The 24,608-nt window shown below is 33.0% G+C and overlaps 1 protein-coding gene across 9 annotated transcripts in view; it reads right to left on the bottom strand.

The window, feature by feature from the left end:
- Positions 1-1,487: 1,487 nt before the first annotated feature.
- Positions 1,488-24,608, bottom strand: part of ADGRL3 (adhesion G protein-coupled receptor L3) — a 730,953-nt gene continuing 707,832 nt past the window's right edge. For 8 of the 9 annotated variants that reach the window (XM_072940759.1, XM_072940764.1, XM_072940763.1 and 5 more), the window contains one exon: positions 1,488-3,865. In XM_072940759.1, coding sequence (XP_072796860.1) covers positions 3,066-3,865 — 800 coding nt within the window. In that variant the 3' untranslated portion in view covers positions 1,488-3,065. Of the gene's footprint in view, positions 3,866-5,802; positions 5,821-10,298; positions 10,428-24,608 lie in introns of all 9 variants that reach the window. The other variant, XM_072940768.1, reaches the window with a different exon arrangement.

Raw genomic sequence — 24,608 nt, 5'->3', positions numbered from 1 at the left:
AAGCACACCAATTATGATGCGTGAGAGTTAAAAAAAATCTCACCCTTTCATCCTGATGTAAGAGCGTAGTAGTAATTGACAGGACTGAATGGCTTTCTGCACCAGTTTATGCATTCAGGTGATTTTCTTCAGCGTGGACTATGGAGAGCTGGGGAGGCTATCTGCTTCAACTTTCCATATAATGAAACATAAAAGATAATGGGCAGGGAGGTAGCAGTATCAGAAAATCAGAATCGGCAGCATCAGCAAGCTGAACTGAGGTAGTTTCCCCATTGTTCTGTGAAACTAACTTCTTATTGATGGAGCTGCTTCCATATAGATTACTGTTGGATTGGCAAAACAAGCATAAGTATTTATAATCCACAGACTACGTTTGTGTTTCTGAAGTTACCTTAAACTTGTCTAAAAAAAGATTCTTTCATTACCAAATGTCTTCTATGTAACAGACAGGCTAACCCACCTTTCAGCGCTAATATTGCCATATGTAGTATGAGAAAACCTATTACTATTAAAGCTTGTGGTTCTCCTGTAACTTAAAAAAAAAAAACCCAAATTAAATTAAAAAATACTTATGTCAAGTGACTAAAAAGGAATGATACATAAGATATTTTGCGGTGATATTAAGGTTATGATGTACTCTGGCCCTGCTTGGAAGTTTTTCTTTTGTCAAATATTTTAAAACTGTCTACGTAGATTACTGGTTATTCTCTAAACTACTCCTTCTCATCTTAATTTAAGAAATTAATTTATAGATGGATGGTGTTTGGATTTTTAGAAAAAATAAAGAAAAAGAAACTGCCAAGATACCACATAATATAAGAGAAATTATGATTTGGCAAATTCATTCTAACTTTGCCCCACGAGAGTCTCCATGCTTGGACACTGCTGGTAAAGATTCTTCAGTAACTGGAGATCCAGAAAGTTTCTTTGAAAGGACTTTTCCCCTCCCATTTTATTCATATATAGAACAACAAAAAAATAATCATAGAAGTGTCTTATACTATCTGTATAAAATGAATATTCTCTTTGCCATGATTCTTGCAGCTTTTAGCCAATTGAGTGAATTTAAATTTCCAACAACAAAGTGAAGCTTATAAGGGAGGAAAAACATATGATCCACCCTTCCCCAATTCAATACTCAAATTTTTCTATGACTGAAGCTGACTTTCATAATAAGCAGTGTGACTGCAGCTGGTTTATAAATAAGCACATAGTAACCTATACATTAATCTGCTTGAAAGTAAGTTATGCATCTTATTTCAGCCAACATAAACATGCCCATCCCATTTTTTCTGGATTATTTTGTCCGCAAAAACTGTATAATTTTGTGCTTAGTCTATTCATCTAGGCAGATTGATTTCTTTTGCATGGCTCATTTGGGCCACAGAGGATTAGCAAAGCTTATATATTGAAAACAGAAGGAAAGAAAGGCGAGAAAAATGAAAAGGAATAATTAATCATATAGTACATACATCAATACAATATCCTCTAAATCTCAATCAGTTGTTTATTGGTTGGCAAACAAGTTTCACTTTTACAACAAATATTAGTAATGAGGTCATCCAACTTTGAGACCATACAAAATGGATCGTAAGTTTAAAAAAAAGTATATGTGCTGCTAATTTACCTCTTGTATTCCTACATTACTTAAAATCCTGTCAAATAAATAAATTTTGCCGTTAATAAACAGAAGAGTTTTTAAAAAAAAAAATCACTTCAAAATAACTTGACCTTTCAATTCTTTCTACAAGGGAGTGAATTTCCTTTAAAAATTGGTAGTGCAGGCACCCACGTGGGGATCAGACTGAACATTCCGCACTTTCACGCCTATGGGATACCCACTTTTCACATGCAGAAGCCCCACTAGTTCTATTGACACCTCTTGACTTCTAGAATCATAGCTACTGTCTTAGTGATGAACTGCTTGCCAAATATGCTTTGCATTACAACAGATGTGCACTGTAAACATAAAAGTTCTTCCTGCTCTAATTTGCAAAAATGCTCTTGGAAATATTCTGACTGAATAAAGATATATAGTGAGGGAAGGAAGTCTAATTTTATTTATTTTATATTTTTTGTAAAAAATAATTTGTTTGCATTACTAGAAAATGATTCTTATAAAGTGATAGCTTCATTTATTTATTTATTTTTTGCCAGGTGAAATTTTAAAGAAAAAGGCCAAAAAAAAAAAACAAAGAAAGAAAAAAAGAAAAGAAAAGAAAGGAAAATGAAGAAAGAAAGAAAAGAAAGAAGAAAGGAAGGTAACCTTGCTCTCTTACTGGCAGACAAACTTGCAAGACCAGCACGAAAGAAAAAGAAAATTTCTTTTTTTTCCCACTACGTTAACAGGACTCAAATTCTGGAGGAACAGAAAGCAGACTACATGTGCAATGCTAGTATCTGTACATTACATAGAAATTGTTCAATTTTTTTTCTGCCATTAGTTTTATCATCAGTTAATACAGCAAATCATAAAATATGCATTTAGCATATAATTCTAGAATTCCCCTCCATTTCATTACTGATTTTGTTTTCTTTTGTACACCACAACTATTCTTGCTGTGGTGAATTCAGGTTGTGAGTGACTAAAAACCACTATTGATACAGTTTGCTTTGCTTTTATGTTTGTGCAGCACTCCAATCTAGATGCAGCATTGTTACTAATTTCAAACAACTGTCCTGGCCTTTTAAAAATCAGGTCCTTGTAATGATAGTAACAGAGCATCAGAGATGTTAGAACAAACAACATAACTCAACAAGGCCACAATGAGCGCCATTTTCTTCATATCTTGTTCATTAACATAATGAAGTCTCCATCTGAGGGGGAAAGGGACAGGAAAGGAGAGAGCACAGGGGGATTTCAGCAGTTATCTTTCTCCCCTGGGCTGACCTAAAAATCCCAGTTTAAAAAAAAAAAAGAAAAGAAAGAAGTCTGAGAGTTTGTGTTTGTCGTTGAAGAACAGCATAAAGATTTAGGAGTACACACATTATTACCACTGCTTATGTCAACTCAGAACAGTCAACCAGGTGTTAGCAGTTTTGTTGGCTTAAATTTCTGTCATCTTCTATAGGCTAGTGACCAAATGAGCAGGTCCTTTTGAACTTCCCTCTGGAGGGGTCCCATCTTTGTTTGGAGGAACTATAAATCCATCACTGCTACCGCGACCTAGTTGGTAGTAGGTGTGCAGCTGATGGACATGGTTTCTGGAGCCTAGGTTTGGCATGCTTTTGTAGTAAACATCTTCGGCATCACCACATTTGGCCGGTGGGGGTTCGGTCTGGGTGCTGGTAGTAACGCTCTCTGTGGCCGGCACACCAGCCAGGGCCGGCATGCTGGTGTAGAGAGAGTCCCTGTGGGGTGACTGGAGATCTTCTGTGTGCTCGTTGGTTAGCAAAGGGAAAAAGCTCTCACTGTGGTCTTGGGGGATCCGCCTTCTGGTGTAAAGGTGTGGCTGGTGGTTCTCTGTGGAGTAAACTCTCGGGGGCAGCAAAGGAGCATCCGATTCCTCATGAATAAGTTCCAGGCCCAGACTCTCCTCGTGGTTAAAGGAGGTGGCGTCATCCAGGACAATGGCATCATCTTCACTCCCACTGCCCAGGTTGTTCACCAGCTTGTTCATCAGATTCCTGTTCTGTTCGCTGGAGCGCTCGTGGTTGTTCAGGTAAGACGGGATGTAGTTGGAAGTCAGTTCCTTCAGAATCTTTTTCTCTAGGGTGGTCTCATTATGGTTATAGCCACGGTCTATGATTTGCACACAGTTGCTCAGGTATTCGCCACTGGCAATGCTGTAACTATTGCCATGGTTACCATTCAGTGGTAGAGTATCCATGACACTTGTATCCCTGGCATTGTTCAGAAGCCCCTCTGAAAAAGATTACAAAACACTATGATATTTACATCCAATCGGCCGGAGAACACACACGCACACAAAAGCAAAACCATCTGACTATGAAGTATGTATAAATTGCTAGCAATTTTAATTAAGTATAAAATGTTTGGAAATAAAAAATACTATTAAACCTATATGTACATATGTACCTACATATATATACTTGGACAATTGATTGAAATCTTATAAACTGAAAAGAAGGATTTAAAGTTAATCTTTAAGAGGATTAAAAAAAAACACCCTATGAATTTGCAATTTCCACACAAACACTGCCTGACAGTATTTGAACATATTTGGTTATAACTTAGAGAAAAATAATGCAAAATTTTGCTGTAGTCATTCATAGCTTTCAATTTATACACATCAAAGTCAATTCAATAATTCATTACCTTTAATTTTACATATTGTCTTAACGTTGAAATAGGTATAATATTAACATAATTCATGTGTGGTACTTTGAGTATATTTATCATAGTAAAAGAATCAAGCAGTTTCTAATAATTTGAAATTTAATTTTGTAAGACTGAAAATAATCCCTACACACAAAACCACTAAATGATTATGTTAAATTTATTGTCAGAATGATGTAGTCATAAAATAATGTCTGGTTAAATAAATGGCACATCAAAATAATTTGCACATAGGAGCTTTCAAAACATAAATATTTGGATTTACTTTCCAATTTTTTTCTGTTATAAGCACTTCAGTTACTATTATGTATTAATCCACTATTACTTAGGGTCTTTAGGTAATTCTACAAAAGAATGTGTAAAGACATTTGGGTGATGTGATTCCTAAAAGCATAGTGTCAGTATCAAAGGTTCCATTTCATAATGAGTGATGACTTTGTGTGCATATTAAACTTTGGGTTTAAAAGAGATTAAACATCTTATTCTGGGATAAAACAGCTGCAGTGAAATAATTTGACCACATGCTTTTTCAAGATTTTTGCATTTTCTTGAATGAACAGAAATCCAAGATTCTATAATAGTTCCATAAATCACTTCAAATGCAACCACAAAAGAAAATAAAACACAAACATTTAACCAATACTGCTAAATAAGTAAGGGTATTTCTTTACGGAACATTAATTGAAGAATTCTATTAAACTTCTCAATAGACGGCTAAATTGTGAAAATACAGCATTCATTCTATATCTGTGATGCAGTTATGTTTACCAAGACTGAACTAGTTCGTTGCTGGTTTAAATAAAGCGTCCCAAATATATCAATTTTTATATGGACATCTGATGCACACTCTATAGTCAAGTAACACAGTTTTCAAAAACAGCAATGCATTAAGTACATTAAAAAGCAGCCATCACAGACATAGGGTGAAGCGATTTATTTTCATGTTATAGGTATTCTGTAGACAAATCCACAATGTTAAGAAAAAATAAAAGTAAATGCTTTTTAAAGGGCCATATGTGATGGGTGATTGCTGCTGCAGAGGCTGCCATGGTATGCTTGATGATTATGGTTGAGCGACTGATGCATTGAAACGTGTTTATTATTTCTGTTGTCAATGCATTAGGTACGGGTTGAAAACAGCCATAGTAAAATAAAGTGGGTATGTTGCATGTGACACATATTTGTACGATGGAATGTAGTAATGAAAATTAAAAGTTTATGAATTACTTAGCAAAAATAAATGCTTAATTTAAAAACAATTTAACTCACACAAACATTACATGAGACTTAATAACTATGTTATGTGACACAATAAAAGAATCAGACAACAAAAGCGTCTAATCTCTATTAACATATATTTGTATAAGTCAATTCATAGGTTCTTTAGTTTTGAAATTGTGAGATGAACTGTTTTTAATAACTACATCATCTATATGTGATGCAATAAAAGTGAACTAAAAAAAATTACATTTGATATGCAATGTTTAGCTTTACTCCCATACTTGTCTCTCTGTAGGGCTCTAAACGACAGCATGAAGAAAAGGAAAGAAAAAACAACAAGTAAGCTTACAGCGACAGTAGAAGAAACATGAGTAAAAAGCAAATTGATGATATGCAGAAAAAAGAGTCAAAGGAAATAATTCCACTGCCCCAAAATTCATGAGTCTGTGTTACATGGTTTATCATAATTAAAAATACTGAAATGTTAGTCAGAAAATCAGAAACCCCCTTATCACATGCTAATAAAGTCTTTAATAAGCATTTTCTCAATTTGTAAATTTCAAATACACATTTATTTTTAAGTTAAAATTACCACACCAACCAAAGAGAGTAAAATCTTGAGGGTAAGGCATGACTATTTCCATAAATATATTTCAATATTACATATTTGTGTGTGTATGTTAGGACATACTTGCTTCTAAGGAATGATATTTAACTTTAAAAAATTTCAGTAAGATTATAAATAAAATCTTTAGCTTATATACAGAGGAAAAAAACACAGTTTGAGCTTTTCATAATTGTGTTTTTTCTCTTATGTCTTATGTACAAAGGTTACTTCTCCCCCATTGTACCTATACAAATGCCTTTTATTATTTGTAAATAATACGGATCAATACTGTCATTTCTAAAGCTCATATTCAGAAGTTGTATAACTATGAAGAAAGAGAAAGGTTAAATCCAACCATTATTCTGTATCAAGAAAATGTGAAGGGGAAAACATACCACCATCAATATCAGGTTTTCTTCTAGATTGTTGCAGTCATATGCAATCAAACATTTTAAAACAATCCTAGCAAAATTATTTTTTAAAAAAACTCATTTTTAATCATATTTTAACTCATATTTTAATCAGATCAAAAAAACCTGCTTTTGCTGATTTTGTTTACAGGAAAGTTAAATCATCACAAAGTAAAAACCACTGAAGTCACTGGGCTAGATCATTTCAAGAGATTCCAATCTGTTATAATTTAACCACTGGTTCAGAGATACTGTTTTTGTACTTTAAAAAACTGATTTGCTTCTCAGCAAAAGACCAACAATATTTCAAAATGCAGAGGAAATTTCTTTGAAAGTTTCAAAATCAGTTTTGAAATAAAGAGCCAAACTAGTATAGCAACAGATGGAAACTGTTTGTAGGCTTATTACAGCTCCTTCTGTAAATGACAACATTTGAAAGATAACTGAAATTCAATTCCTGTCTTTCAAGATGAGGAAACTGCAGCCAAGAGAGGTTAAGCCTCATCTAACACCACTCTGCTAACAGTGGCAGAACTGGGATCAGAAAGGGAATCCTCTAGATACACTCAGTGCACTGCTCTCTCTCTCCGTCTCGTCACATCTGCCTTAGGCTTTGAAAGCCACAACAGAATACTTACTTATGCACTTTACACTACAACTTTGTGTCTTTGACATCCATACTGTACTTTTCAACTATATCCCATCCTAAAGATACACATCTTTCTTTAAAGTTTTATAATTGAATTAAATTACTTTAAAATGTAAATTATCTTGTAAAAGCATGGCTTCTCTATATTATATTTTGTTGACAGGTTAATCTATAATGAGACTTATCTTATAAAAACTGAATTCTCCAATACTGATGAGAAGATACTGGTCCAGAAATACTACGCATGAAGTTTTAAATATTTACATAAAGAGAATCCAAATCCAACATAACAAAAGCATATTATTCATCTTTATTCCTAACTCTATATGCATATGCATCAGTAACACTATAAATACATCTTTACATATTTTAAATAAAGGTATCACAAACAAAAATGGATACATTAAATCTGAATGCTTCTTTGCTTGGATGGCACTGGTACAACAGAATTAAAGGACCAACAGAACAGAATCAAGTGGTAATTTAACATAAACCACTCTAGTACATACCGAGCCACCTATATTTCATGTAAGATTTCACCTTGCCAGTAAGAATATAAGTGCATTCATCTGAAAGCATAAGATTAGTAGCAATATGACAATCACCAAGTTTTATTTTTGGTCAGTGTTTTAAAAAAAAGAACTATTTTAAGCACTACCACAGTTTAACATCTTAAAAAATTTTACAACATAAAATAGTTGAACGATTCCATTTCTGACTCTGAAAACCAATAATAAAATTATTTTGTTTTTAAGAAAAGTCAGAAGAATTTATTTAATTTCGTGGCATAAACAACACATCCATTCAGAAGAATCCTTTGTATATTTACTGATAACCTTAATAGCAATATTTAGTAAGAGGCCCCACAGGAATCGAACTTTGGATCTGTATGGCATGATTTTAAATTTTGTCCTGAGAATTTCACTTTGATAGTGTTTATAATAGTGTCCATCCTTATAAAATCCCCTAATTTAGGATATCAGTAATAAAAGAAGACAAGAAGGCAGGTACCGAATAAGGGAAAATGTATAGATTACTAATTGTTAGTTTTTTTTATTATATAAGACATTAGAAATTCTATGTGAATAATCAAAAAAAGCTAAACAAAACGTGATCTAAATTTCTTACTTATTTTAAAACAATTTCTAACAACTCTGCGTAAGGTGAACAATGTAGAATATATTTAATTTGCAGATATGAAGTAAATCTCCATGTAACATCATTCAAAACTTATTAGTATGTCAGCACACGTTAACATGTTTCTAATGACACAATTATCTGTCAGTTAGCCTAATGAAAATAAAGGGAAAAAAACCCAAACAAGCCTCTATAAGGTCTGCAAAATTGTTCTGCCAAACCACATTTGGTGCGTTGTGTAATGTACACATCATTAAGTGCTACAATGAAATGACAGACCATGTAAAGGAGCTCTCGCCTACTGATAGCACTGAGGTTGACCTTCTAGGGAAATGGAGGACTAAAAAAAGTCAGATGAACTGCTTTCAAGTATTTAAAGGATTGCCACTGAGAGCAGAAAAATGCTTTGCTCATCTTTGTTCTAGAAGGCAAACTTAAGCAACATGGCCAGAGGCAAATTTTGGCTCAATGGAAAGAAAAAACACATAACAAATGGAGCATTTCAGCAACTGAACATATGAAATCCTGAGATAGGAAGGGGGTCTTGTTAGAGGAAATACTTGAGCAAGGTTGACAGAAAGCCAGCAATGTAGTAAGGAGGATTCAATGAGCTCTATTCCTCCTTTTGATTCTAAGTCTGTGAATCTTAGGTGTAAGCCTTAAGAAACTTGTTAAAATTGACAGTTTGCTTAATTATTTAATCCCATTGACAAACAACTTGACTTGATTCCTGAAGTCAATTCTGAACTACCCACTTCTGTATTTTTGAAATAATTTAAAAATCATCCTTCATATTTGGCAAGGTGTTACCAGGAAACTCAAATGGTTTTAGACACCCAATGGCCATGTTGCAACAAACACGCTTTTCTGGGATAGGCATTCACACCAAGTTTTTCACACTCATGCCACTAAATCTTTTACCTCTGAAGGAAACACACACGCACCCCACAAAGATCCCCAAAGAGGATAACAGAAATTTCATTCAAAGTTGCCTGGGAAAGTTAAATACTGCTAATCTCTCACATCTACCTTGAAGGAACCACTGAAGTCTGTGTGTTAGGGTGAATTTTCTTTCAAATATAATTTTAAGTAGGTGGATCACTCACTAAAATGTTTCTATTATGAAACTTCCACTTGAATAATTTTTTTTCCTGTGGTCACTTCACTTATAATATGAATATTTTAAACTTCTTGTGCCCCTAATAAATTTTAATCTTAGAAAAGGTAAAACTAGGTCCAAATGCTTAGATTGAATGTGATTTTAGAGAGATGTATGCTTATTTGTTTGAGATACGATTACATCTTTAAATCATTCAAAGTTGGAGGTTATACAGAAGAACCATATTCAAAACCCTTGTTTTTTTTAACATGTAGCCACAGTAGAAAGAGCATTTCTTGGCCTTTCTGAGCTAGTTCACGCAGACAATATCAACCTAGGATACAGCCCAATCTCACTGTTCTTTTCTCCATGGCTCATTTCAATGTAATTTTCCATGGAGTTGATCTAAACGCTTTCGTTAGTAATGATGCTTTGTGCCTAGAGTGTGCTTGATGGTATAACAGAGTAAGATTATTTTCTTGATCCTATAGCATTAAGACTATTGAATCAAGTCTTCCTTTATCTTACTTACCTTAGGCAAATATCTCATATCTCAAAATGAATACATCGGTATTTAATATAGAAATCAATCAACAAGAAAACTACTGACAAACCACAATACATTTTAAAACATTACAGAGAAACAAACACATATTGATGAATCAAGCATTTGTTTATCAGAAGGAAGGAATCCATTTCTTACTAAGGAAAATGGAAAATAAAAGCACCAAGGGGGATGGAAGGTGAAAAGAGTCTGTGTGTCTGCTTCCAAAAGGAAGAAGAGGCAGGAGGTAAGAAAGAAAAATAGAATGTGGCCATAAAAGCTACATAAATGGGACTCTCACTTGAAAAAATTAAGATAAACTCCAGCACACCTTGTGCGTTGTACATGCTGACAGAAGGGTTGTTACAGACCGCCGGTTCCCCAAGCAATGTATTATAGGGATTGTTAGTACCATGCGGACGAAGCAGAGCATTGCTTATAAGATGATTAGCCATGGCTCCTGGAGCAGCCCCATAGAAAGACAGAGAAAAAAAAAAAGGTCAATCAGGCAAATGTGTTTGAAGAAAAGAAAGGAAACATTTAGAATGACAACAGTTGACATAGTCCTGATTACAGGCAGGCAGCTAATTAGACTCAAAAATATATGCTACTAAAGCACACATTTCCAACAATGCACATATCTGAGTCAATGGGAAAGAAAGAGAATGATTTACAATGTTGATTAAGCCACATTTAGGGTGTTCTCTTTCCCAGAGTGTAAGCAAGAATATATTCCCATGCTTGCTAAAAATGAAAATAAAAAAATAAAAGCAAAATACAGTCTCCCATACAAACAAAACACAAAGCACAAAACAAAAGCTGAAAAAAAAGTTTAAAACACAAAAAGAAAAGCTAAGATTAAACAAAACATTCCCTCAATCACAGAAACCATTGGGTTGTTTTCAATGAAAACAATAAAAGGCAACATTTATGATAAAACACTCATTTGGAGAGCAGTTGTTGACACAACAGAAGATTTTGACATTTCTTAAAATTCTATGAAGGGAAATTTTTAAAATTGAAATGAAATAAAATATAATCACTCTTATTAGTACACCATAGTAAGCATACTAATTAGGTGAACTTACAAGACTGATAAAATAATCATGGGGATATTACCTTTAAATATTTTAAATAAAATATTAACTTCATGGTATCAAGCAATATATATAATTCCATTTTCCATTTTCCAACTGGTTGTTTGAACTTTGGCATAGCAAAGGAACAAAATTTAACTCTTTCATCTCCTTATGAACAGATATACTTAGGGTCTAACATACTATCAGTATGCATTACAATCTTCCACCCTCCCAAGCCATTTAACAAAAAAAAAACCCAAAACATTTAGAAAAACAGCTCTATTAAGTATAACTAGGCACTGTATGGAAATGATAGACAGAATGTGAATTTCTGTTAGATAATAAAGAAAAGAAAAATGACTGCAGAAAGGAAAACACAAACTGTATAGGGATAGACTGAAATAGCAGGTAATGTTAATTTAAATATATATATTAGAGAATGAAAATATAACATATATAACAGGAGAAAATATTTGCAGAAAAATTTATAAATTTTTGTAATTAAACAAAGGACTAATATTTTGGATACTTGGGACTTCGGAGAACTCGCAGAAGTCAACAGTAAAAAAGAGACAATCAACAACAAACAAAACAATTAGAAAAAACAATTAGAAAATGGGCCAAAGGTATAAACAGACATTTCATGGAAGAGGGTATACAGGTGGCAAATAAGCTCATGAAAAGAACTATTATTAGCCATGAAGGAAATACAGATTAAAACCATAGTGAGATATCATTACACACTTAAAATAAAAATTATGATGACATGAAATGCTGGCATGGATGAAGACAAACAGGATCACTCATACTTTGCTGTTGGAAATATGAGATGGTACAGCTACTCTGAAAAACACTTTGTCCGTTTCTTATAAAACTAAGTGTGCAATTACCAATACCACCCAGCAACTGTACTTTTGGACATTTATCCCAGAGAACTGGAAATTTATGATCACACAAAAATCTATACATGAATGTTCAAGGCAGCTTTGTTTGTAATAGCCCCTAATGAGAAAAAGCACAGATGTCTTTCAACTGGTGGATGGTTAAATAGCCTGTGGCACATCCATACTATGGAATACTACTCAGCAATAAAAAGGAACAACTATCAATACACATAAAATAACCTGGATGAATTTCTAGAGAATTATACTGAGTAAAAGAGACAATTCAAAAGGTTATATACTGAATTATTCCATATATATATGTATATGTGTATGTGTGTGTGTGTATGTATATATGTATATATATATATATATATATATATAAAACATTCTTGAAATGACAGAATTACAGTAATGGAGAACAGATCAGTGGTTGCCAGGGTTTAAAAATGCAAAGAGGAGGGGAGTGGGATGGTCATAAAAGGGTAACATGAGGCATCCTGTGATGATGAAACTACTCTTATCTTGTCTATGGTGCTGTATACACAAACCTGCTCTTGTGATAGAGTTGTACTGAACTAAACACACACACACATAAACACAAACAAACACAAATACAATTAAATATAAATAAAATTGAAGATACGAACAAAGTTAGTGGGTTGTATCAAGTCAATATTCTGGCTGTGACACTGTAGTGTAGTTTTACAAGATATTATTGAGGGAAACAGGGTAAAAGGTACATGATTTCATACAATTGCAAGTGAAGCTACAATTATTTCAAAGTAACAAGTAATTTATATTGAATGAGTAAAGCAAAAACATTTCGTGACTCATAGAAATGTTAAAAAAAATGAAAAGGGAAAACTTTGCCTTGGCAATTTAAATTTTTTCTTAATCATGGCTCTAAATTAAGTGTCATAAACATTTTAACCTCAAACTTGGGAACCTGAACTCTTGTTTAAAGGACAATTTTAAAGCTTGTTAAATCTCTAGAACTAGAATGTTTCAGTTCTTTCAGGAAATATGCCATACATGTTTTCATCCTACACATTCTGCAAAGAACTAGCATAGAGCCATCACAGAAGTTTTCACTTACTATGTGATCAATGAATATTTGCTGAAATTGTACATCATATATATTTAAACGTCTTTACATGGTGACATGACTGAACTTGAATTTATCATATCAATGGGTATATCAGGATATTATTTCCCACTGATGAATTAAATATATAGTACATTAGTAGCAAAAGCTAGAAAGAGTTGGCTATAGTGCCTTTCCGATAAGAAACAAATACTGAAAATCTTAAATATGGATATTGTTGTTATAGAGCATCTTTAACACTAATTGTTTGAGACAGGATTTGCTTGGCACAACATGTTTAAAAAGCAAAACACCGTAAATCATACTTGCTACCTACTATTTGTTTTTGTGGCCTTTTTTCAAGTGAAAAGGGGAAGCTGGTCTTCTAAGACAAGTAATTCCTTTCTAAAGTTACTGTAAATAAGCACTTAAATAGAAAATGAAAGGTGTGAGCAACTTAAAATGAACTGGGGTAAAACCTTAAAAATATAAAATTGCTCAAATTCTTTACACTCCCTCCCAGACCAAGTAAGAATAAGATCTTTATGGCTGGGACTCACAACTGTATCTCCACACACTCTTCTTCATTTCTACACATTATTTAATTTGAACTAATTGGAAAACAAACAGCAGGCTGGTAAGATGGCAAACCACATTCCTCCTTGCTTCATATAGCTTATGAAAGAAAACATTCTTTTGTTTTTTTCCTATGCTGATGTAGAAGAAGATGATCTGCTTACAAGTTCTCATCAAAAGAAAAAAATATATAACTAGCTATGGTGATGAATGTTAACGAGACTCATTGTGGTGACCATTTCACAATATATACAAACACTGAGTTATGCTATGTACCCAAAACTAACATAATGTTATATGTCAATTTATCTCAATTTAAAAAATAAATGATAAAATAATTTAACTTAAAAAATGACCTATAATTTAGCATAAGGAAACAATTGAGTTGGGAAGAATCAAGCGTAAGCAAGAAGCAGGTGATTCAATATTTTGGTTTCTGCTTAGCATTTAGGTTATTAAAAAGCAAATAATATAAGAACAAAAAGAAGTTTAATCATACAAAAATGGAGTTCCATAATGGTATTCTAATGAAGCTTTCCAAATTTGTATAATCTATGTGGTTATACTTTCCTAACATAAAGTTCCTTTTCAGTTTTTCCTAGTGTTTTTCTAATTTTTGAATGTACTTGAAAGCCCTTTAATCAGTGAAACCTACTAATGTAGGAAGACAGTTTTAAAGTTCACTTATTTATCATTAATTTCTGCTAGGCTGGAAAGGCCAGCAACAATAGAAATGGATTAGTTTATGGCTGTATTATGACACAATATTGGTGAAATGGAACAATATTCACTCTCTGTCATGTGGCTCTGGTAAGTTGCTTCCTCAGATCGCATGCAATCCAGAATCAGCCATTTGTATCAGAATTAGTGCTGCTGTACTAATAATACACAGTTGTACTGAGTGACCTGATTGGAGAACCACCTGCTGTTAAACCTAAAAACATATAAACATAAAATTGTTTAAACATAACAATAAAACCAATTTCCTCTTTATCTTTTTTTCATGACAGAAAAAGAATCACCATTTAAATTAAGTTGCTTTCTTACTATCATTCATTTTTATTCCTCCTGTACCATTTGAAACCAATGTAACTAGCAACACTGAAACTAACTTTAGTCCTAAAAGTGGAGATTTATAACACAGGTGAGGGCCCAGTAACAGGAACTACAGAATAGGATGTGGAGTTTGCTGATTAATATTTTGCAAAGAGTATAAGGTTATGAATAAGCTCTATGGGTTTGCCGGTTTGAAAGAATGAAGGAGATGTCTGAATAATCGAACAATTATCTCTCCTTTGATTCACTCAGTGTAAAAAGTTAATACTTTTTTATGGACAGTCATGGCTTGGAGTGACCCCAAGAGGCCATTTTTCCTGTCGCCATTCCAAACAAGTACAATTTTCCTAGAAGGTGTTACCTACAGTATCCACTCACATTTAGGCATTTCAGTTATACTTCTGAAAGACAGCAATGACTGTGCTTAAAAAAAACCCCAATTGTTGCCAATGCCTAGATTTCTTATCTAAAACCTGAAAAGAACCTGTCCTCCTTCACCTTTTAAGTGCACACTTTTGTCTTTTCCCTGTAGCTGCACTGCATTTCACTTGTCGTTTGCCCAAGTCTATTCTGTTTGCTTCTGGTTGTCTCTCCAATTTACTCGGGTCACTTTGAATTCTGATACGATTTTCCAAGGTTCTGTCCATCCTGTCTCTTCCTCTTCCCTCCAACTAACTTCTGATTTGTTAAGTTCCCTTCTAATAGCTGTGAAATTGCTGAAGACTTCTCAGAAGATCAGTGTTTACAGACCATCTGTCACAGCTTTTCAGCTGAATAGTTAAGCTTACTGGTTAGTCAGTCTGAAGACACAAATAAGTTGACGTTGGTGGGTAAGTAGAAGGGGAAGATTGTTACAGCGCAATGTATGTGAAAAGAACATTTATGTACCAATGTCACTGGGATGTAAACCCCAGGAAAACAGGGAATACATAGGATTTTTTCACTGTTCTATACCACATGTTTAGAACAGTTCTTAGAGCTCAATAATTATTTGCTTAATTAATAAAAAAATTTATGTGACATCTACAGCATTTTGAAAATACGAAAACTAAAACCAAGTTATTTTATCAATTATGAGCAGTTTTATAATTTGAGTAAATTTTTAAAGAGAGCCATTTGTCTAATACCTAACGTGATTTACATTCTTCTAACACTATGCCAAGGACCATAACACTGAAACTTTTAAAGCAAAGATAAATACTCATATAACTATTTGGAAATACAAAATGCTACCTGAATACTAGCTGCAGATAATAATTAGAGGGGAAAAAACAACACAACCTGCCATGACTCAAAATAAAAAACTCAAATAGGGTAAAAAAGCTCAAGATGGCTAGGTAAAAATAGATGTTATCTAATTCCTTGACTCTCAAAATCCTGGCTACAGTCTAGTCAACCTGCTTATTTGCTATCAGAAACAAGGGTTAGCTCTTTAATAAAAGCATGGAAAAAGAATTAACATTGAATTTCAGCATATGTGAATCATCAACAAGGCTGTCAACAGAGGACCAAGAACAAAATCTTTATTTCTGGCGAAAGCGTGATAGAAAACAAACAGAATTTTCATATTACATACTGAAAAACTTAGGGAAGTTTTTCTGACAAATTTTTGTAAATCAGACTTTTAAGCTACTGAAAAAGATTAAGTATAAAATCAAAGAGAGAGTCATTTTAAAAAGAGGTTCTTTTATTCTCTTTTTTTAACCTTACATCTGAAGATTGAGGTTGATATAAGTTTGTGAATGAAAGAAATTTGAATGGAATAATGAGTATCCTCTTTTCAAACGTATAGTTTTACCACAAAACTGTTACATTTCTTTCATTTTGAAAATCAAACAGGTGTTTATGACTACTGGGACTCCCTGAATGACAGCACTGCCTAGGCCAGTTCAGTGTGATACATGTGATTGAGGACTGAAAATCTACAGCAGATCTGTGTGCTTTGAAATTGTGAAGAACAGATTTGAAAAAGATGAGAGCTGGATCTCACTTGAATCTATATTGTATCATTCAGAAACTTAATTCAAACACCATTTCTTCTTGACAGCAGGCTAACAAAAGTATACGGAAAAGCTCTTAAAATAAACTGAAATGTCATGCTGCTTTGCCCCACACTTCATTTTTTAAAAAATGTACTTACATTCTTATTCGATCATATTAAACGGGCGATGTTTTATAATTCAAGATCTAATGGCGATCTAATGAAACAACTGAATACAAGCATACTTTAACAATCATGTGCCAATACACCTCAATTTTCAAATTCTAATGTATAAATATATAGAATGGTAAGTGTTCTGTTTATTTTATTTCAAAAACGAGTTTTACCCAGATGATTCTCTCTTCCTTAATGTGCCTCATCCTCCATTCAATTCCCTTATCGTTCTCTCTCCCTTGGTTTGACATATTTTTCTTTTATGAAGTCATTTCCACTATATATGTTGGCTGATGTATGCAAGTCAGAGTTATATACAAAGCAGAGTTACAACTGAGTGATGCCTTTGCGCTTCTGCCTTCAGACATTAATTTTGGCCCCAAATGGAGAGTTCATTTTGTACAAGTAAAAATAGTTTCATGTACGATGGTATTTTCTATAGAATAATAATACTAACTTCAGTATAAGGCAAGGAGTCTTTCACAGGAGATGGTGTCTATGAAACTGTGGAACCCTTAAAATTGTGTGTAAAATGCTTTAGGTCTATGTGCGCTCAGTTGTGCACAAACACACAGACACACACAGACACACACACACCCCTTCATTTCTTTCTGGTGAAAGGATTCTGTGGCTTTTATTTCTTTTTCAAAGAGTTAAGAAAAGTGGTATAAAGGAAAAAAGATGTATCTCTTTCTTTAGTAAGTAATTATAAATAAGAAAAGAGGAAAAAGTGAATCAAAAGTAGTCAAAATATTTTAGATATATAAGTATCACCTAATCAATTGCAATATAACACAATGGAGGAAGGCTATAGCTCAGAATTTACAACAAAATAAGATTCTAAAATTGTCTGCTCTACTATCATCACTCAATACATAAAGAAACACAGGTCCAGAGACGCTCATAATTTATTCAATGTCACACATGGCTTTGGTAGTTTTACTTAAACACATTTAAATCAGTGATTCTCAAACATATTTTTAATCATCTTCTTCCAAAAATATGTTTCAGCAAAATTTTACTAGAGACTTAATAGAAGTGTATTACTTTTTCTCATATGCTTTTCTGTAATGTCCAATTATTTTATTTTCATATTCATGTGTTAATTTACATAATATAAATAAAGAAAAATAAAAGTAAATAGAGAAAAGAGACTTCTAGAACTATGGAGAACTGATCCAATAGGTATTTTCTATTTTAAATATTTTGTTTCCTATTTTTTGCTTTTCTGTGTAACAAAACAATTTCAACACACACGCAGTCTACAGAGAGTGTAAGCAATGATTAGCTCAATTTAAAGGGCTACTTTATAAAACAGAGACAGCCATATTAATCAGGACTAAGTTGTTTATAATAAAAAATAAAACTAAAAAAACTGCATGCTATCCTTAAAAGTTATATGAAACAAATTTTAAAGCCACAGAAACCATACTTTTATATTTTTACTGCTTTTATCCACACAATTAATGAAATTACAAAGTGTTAAAGAAGAAATGTTTTATTGAAAGCCAAGAGCTCTTTCATCATTTTTTTTCTAAAGTCATAAATTGAAGAGCTGACATCTTGATTTATCACACTGTGCACTTTTAATAGCCAACAAGTTTGCTATTAAATTTTAATCAACCTGCCTATTAAATTTCTTTCAAATGGTTCAGAGATACTTTAGCTTCTTTTAATAGCTAATTCATTCGCTGGGAATATACTAATATGGGTTTCAATGACAACTTTTCTCCAGAGTACAGACTGGATTATTGTTAGCTCAGTATAAAACAAAATATTCTGGATGCAGAGGTATTGCCTGTATTTTAATATATAAATTCCGAGCTTTAGAATTGGGAACCCTACAAATTACCTATTCTATTCTCTCTTATTTTGCACTAATTGGCTTTATACGTGTCTTCTTGCCTAGATACATGAGTTTTTCTACAATCAATACTTACAAGTCAAATTACTGGGTCATATGTTGTCCACGTTTTCAATTTACAATGTATTGCCAAAATGCTATCAAATGTGTTTGTATCACTTCACACTTCCACAGACAGTGTCTATTTCTTAAATTCTCACTAGGGCTTGTTATTGTCAGACTGATTTTGCCAATTTGACTGAGTATGAAACATCTCATATTACTGTTACACTTTGCATTTTCCTGACTACCAGAGAGATGGTGTAACTTTTCGTTTGTTTATTGGCTGTAAGGGTTTCCCATTCTGTGAATTGCCTGTTCCTATCTGTTGCCCAGATATATTTTAGGTTACTGAATTTTATTTATTGATTTGTAGACATTCTTTGTACAATGTAGTCACTAACATTTTGTTACACGTGTTGTTTTACTTCCTTCCAGTAGCTAACCTGTTTTGAGTACTGTTTAAATTTTGAGATAAGAATCTTTTCTGTAGTTTTCTTACACTTTATGATCTTTCTTATTTTGTTATTTTGTTTTTTAAGAATTCCTTCTTTAGCCTAAAATCTAAGATATATTTTTTCTAATCTTTAAAGTATTTTATACACACACACACACACATTTTTTTTTGCCATGAAATTCAACACAATCCAGTTGCGTTGTGTATGAAGAAACTGATGCCATTAGATATTCACTGTTGTTTTTTTTCCATAATTACAGAGCTGCTCAGAGATCTTTGGTTTTCTGACTGTGGATTGCAACTCAGAATTCTCGATGAATCTTTGCTTCACAATATAGGAGGTGGTTGGTCTACAGTGGAAATGATGAACTATACTACTCAGTCATTCATCTGGAAAACTCATCTTTTGTGTTCAAAGGCATGTATTTCTGTGTGCTTTTAACTTGGGCATTTAAAATACATTGGTATAGTACTCAAAACAAAGAATACTGAGCCTAAAGATAATGGGCCATGCACTTAACCACAGGATAAATGGAAGTAAACCACAGTTCTTTTCAGTAAGAATTAGTATGTAGTATGTGGTATGTAGGCATTCCCACAGCTTTATTTATTTGTAAATCACATACTGGTTTGCATTTCTGCTGAATAAAAGAAACCTCAGAACAAATAAATTATAATAACTATTTAAACATATAAAATATTTTACCAATTTGAAGAAAATAAAATTTTCTGCATAATTCTCTGCCCTGTATTGGCATATTTTCTTATATTGTGCAAATTATATGAACTCACATGCAGAAAGTCTATCCTGGCTAAAATCTGAATTTAAAATTCGAAACTTTATTTGAAAAAAGTATGCCTGAGAAAAGTAGGTATGAATTAAAACAAGGTATCTATGAATAAAAAGTCTTGATGATGCTGTTCAGAGAAGGCTTATTTTGTCATGTAATCATAATCAGCTCTGTTCTGTTTAGACTGAGGTTGTTTCAGGAAACATACTGTTTCTATTTTTCTACATCAAGACTAATTCTCTTCCTTCAATCTGTATATCATCCTAAATCCTTCTTAATTCTCCGGTGATTTTCTGAGGTTGTAAATTACTTTCTATGAATGTGGTGGTAACTTGTCCTAGTTTTTGAAGCACCCACACTCCTTACAATAATAAATTATGAGGAAAACCTATTATGGAGATCATAGGACGGTATCACATAAACACTTACTTTTACATGGTGTGCAGTATGTAAGGTTGAACTATGCAAGTGCAAGCCTCCAGCAGGGGCTGTTTTACTTGGATACTACACAGTTACCAGTGAGGGCAACTTAAGTATCCTTTTTTCCCAATAGGGATACTTTCACTTTCAAGATATAAGATACAGGTTAATATAATCTATTTCTTAGAAAAAAATAATTTCAAAAAGTGATTTCTCTGTTAGTCAACTTTTTATATTATATACTGTATTTATATCATCACAACCTTTATGTCTGTAATACAGTAGGAATATTTTTCCAAGTGAGACGTACAGTCTGGTTTTGCTTGTTTCTAAATTTTGAATATAAGACATTTCATAGTTTTTATTAAAACTGGAAGTGGCATATAAAAGTAATAAGTTTAATTTATAATATTATCGCTACCTATTTGAAGTCAACTCAAATAGATTTCCTACTTGTTTGAGGCATTATTACATTGTCCGGAGAGAAGACAGTTTCAAGGAATATGAAATTCAGGAGCACAAAGATTTTTGGAAAGTTGTATCTTTGGTTCTATTACTAAATGATTACAGGCAAAAGCTATATACCTGAATTTTTAACACAATCTTTGCTGTGACCAAAATGTTCATCCTTTTACTAAAATACAAAAAATGGAAAATTCAAGATTAAAGTATCTAATAAAACATCTTGAGTCTTTTGGTATTTGGGAACTTCCAGCAGAGAAGAAGGATTACAAAATTCTTGCAACTTAAGTCCCACAATTGGACAGTTATGTATAGTATATTCAGCCTATTCCATAATGAATAGCTTTGTAAAAGAAATGTAACTGGTCAATTATCTCCCCATATATTCAGAATATTCTAAAGCTTTCCTTTCCCTAAATGAATAGGATGGATCCAGACTAAAGAACTATACTTTGAAGAAAATAAAGTAGAAAGAAATGAATAGCACATCAAGGAAATTAAGAAATAAAGATGTGAATAATTGTGCTTTAAGAATATCTTATTTCTATATAAGGTGATAAAAATCACTCTGAAATACATTCTTGGAAAATATCCTTATTCTAATCTTCAGCAAGCTTCATGAAAAACTATCATTATAAGAAAAGAGTGAATATTTTTATTACTGTAAGTAGGGCTTTTTGATCAGAAAGATCTTGTTCAGAATCTAGATTTCATCTTTATTAAGCATATGATTTTGGACAAGCTACCAAGAAACCCAGGTTCTTCATGGACATAAGATAATGGATAACAAAATAACATCACAAACTGATCAAGATTATAAAGAGGCATATTGTCCTATCAGAGAAAAGAATACCAGTCATTTCTGAAGATAAGCTGGAGTATCCACATTTAGTTCTCAAAAAAAGATGCTGTTTAGAATTACATCCTCAGCAACCTATACAAAGCAAAAGTAATATTCCAAAACTAACTGGAAATGTTCTATAGCACTATATTTAGAAGTTATCAAAGTATCTCACTATGGTTTGTTTGATTTTGAATAAAGAGGTAAGAGATACTGTTAACTATATACAAAGCAATAAGGGCAATAGAATAATAAACCATAAAAGTGAGGAACCTACTCAACATAAATAGCCCTCTTTGTGAAGGGATCTTTGAAAGCTATAATAATAATAATAAATTAAAAGAATGTTTACTATTGTATAGTTGGCTGTCAGAGGTTGAATGATTTGAAGAATTCGTAACAAAGAGACAAAGTTAGAAGCAAAACATAAAAAGGTCTTACTAGGGCAAACATTTTCAGTTTTTCTTTTTCAGTTCTTGCTAATAACTTATAGCAAGAACATTTCCCCCTGACTGACTAAAAATCAGTGTTTAATATATTTCATTTTGCAAGAAGAGTTCATTCTGAAAATTATTTGGTCTCCTTGAGTTGGGAATCAGGACATTAATAGCAGTGTTTAATTATCTATTTGACGCAGCATTTCACTTTTAAAATTTGTACATATTTTGCTTTTGTGTATAAAACTGATTTTCCTAAAACAGAGGAGTTCCTTATTTTATTGTACATTTTCTGATTATGTCTTTATTGAGGACACATCAAAGGAAAGAAATTAACACAGAAAATACTGTTGCCTCATTTACAATGAAGAATATAAAGAACACAAAGGTGAATCTCAAATGAAAAACGTGTCCATGCCATAGGATACTTCTTATATTTGCACTCATATCATTGCAATACTTGTTCATAACAAAAAGTAATTTGTTACACAGGCTAGCCTAATTTGTTAGTCATGCAACTATTCTTAGGCATATCATTAACTAACTGTTTCTAAAATTCCACAAATAGATGTCAGATTATATCAGGATCTGGTTTCTATTACAACCAATGATTTTACAATCATTCAAAACAGCAAGGTTTTGGGGGAGATATGATATATTTTATGCATATAAGTCAAATTATATTTACTGGCATTAACAAGGTGGAGTGAATGAGTATGAGTGTTCACCTTAGTAGCTTTAATTCACAGAATCATTAATTGCAGTGAAACACCACTTACACTTTTCATTTGTATTTTTCCTTACAAACATAAAACCAAACTATGTTTAGTAGCCTGAATATCAATGAGATGGCAGGTGATTTACTGTGAAGTTTCTTCTGCCCCAGTGACCATCCTCCTGGGAAAGACAATACAGGCTCTGGGAAGACATGAGTTTAAAAAAGGAATGAAGGGATCACATCCCTATTCTGCTACACAGCGGGGTGTTCAGCACGGCTGTCTGAATTGAACTAGTGCTCGCTATGCTTCTGAAGCGGTAGGATGGGGCTTGGAGGAAAGGAAGCCAGTGTCTGCTTATATTGTTCTCTCAGGTAAGGAGAAGAAGTATTTTACTTTTATTTCTTCAACGCTGAAGTATAGTTATAAATCAAAAGTGGAAGTACAACTAGGCAGATGTAATTTGCAGTTAATTTCTAATTTAAAAGAGACAATTCAAGTCTTATTAGTTTATTTCTTTTTGTTAGCCTCAAGGGGAACATCATCTTAGGTAAATTATTATTTCTTTTGACATTCAGGTAACCACATCATTCCTCCCACCTATTAGCAGAAAATAAAAAAGGAAAGGAAATCTTCAGTAGGAAAGATGAATTTTAATACCCGATTACTTGAAATCACTGCCAAGGACCAGTTTTCTTTGTTAGAAAATATAAGTGAACTTCTGAATAAAATAATAATAATAATAATAGTACTTATTATATTCCTGGCACTGTTGTAAGCAATTAGCATATACTAACTCAGCCCACTCAAGGTCCCTCTGAATGGGGTACTATTTATATCTCTATTGCACAGACACTGAGAAGTTGAGCAATCTACCAAACTCCATTCACAAAACTGCTAGGCAAAACTGCAACAAGTAACTCGACTATTTGCAAACGTCTATTTGATGGCACTTTTCTCCTTTGTATCAACAACGCTCCTAACAGTTGAGGTCAACTTTCAGTAGACAGTTGTGCCGCTGAGAACTAAAATTTACCCTTAAAAATTATGACAAGATTGCCATAGGCCACCATAATTTTGCTAATTATTTAAATTTACTGAGAATGCATGCGTAGATTAACATAAATCTGAACCTTGAAAGGAGAATCTGTCAGTATTAACAAATAAGTGCTACACACCTACAAATCAGACATTATTCTGTCATGTAACACTTAAATTTGGCTTAAATATATATAGCTTTGCAGATCAATTCTCCATGTATAAAGATCTGTGTTGCATTAATTTGTGTGGGAGGTTGATGAGAACGAGGATTGGAGGCAGGGGTAAATAAAAACTCACAATGCTAGCCAAGTTATAGTTTCAGAAGGAGAAGTGTCTTTTTGCCAGTTCTGCCACCCGGATGGGGCACATTTTTGCAATGTACAGCTTGGGGTGGGGGCGAGGGGGGGAAGAGGCATCTTTCTGCAATTCATACAACAATACCATATTTGTAGAAGCTACCTAGCAAAATTTGACTTAAACTGAAATTTCTGATGTCAGTTGAATTTATTAAATTAAAAAAAATGGGAAATGCAATTACATTATTCATGATGATAAAGTCTAATAAAATTTAATTACAGAAAGTATCCCAATTTCTATATAAATCTGCAAAAAGAGTGGAAATGTGTATAACAATGAACGGAACCACCAGAGAAATGTCTCCCCAAATGCTTCACTTTGGGATCAAACTCAAGTTTTACAGGTATCGTTAACCTAAATGACTCAGAATGTGGTTTAGCCA

Source organism: Vicugna pacos, chromosome 2 (genome assembly GCF_048564905.1).
Source record: "Vicugna pacos chromosome 2, VicPac4, whole genome shotgun sequence".
Taxonomy (NCBI): domain Eukaryota; kingdom Metazoa; phylum Chordata; class Mammalia; order Artiodactyla; family Camelidae; genus Vicugna; species Vicugna pacos.
The sequence above is the reverse complement of the archived record's forward strand: the minus strand, read 5'-3'. Positions and strand labels throughout refer to the sequence as shown.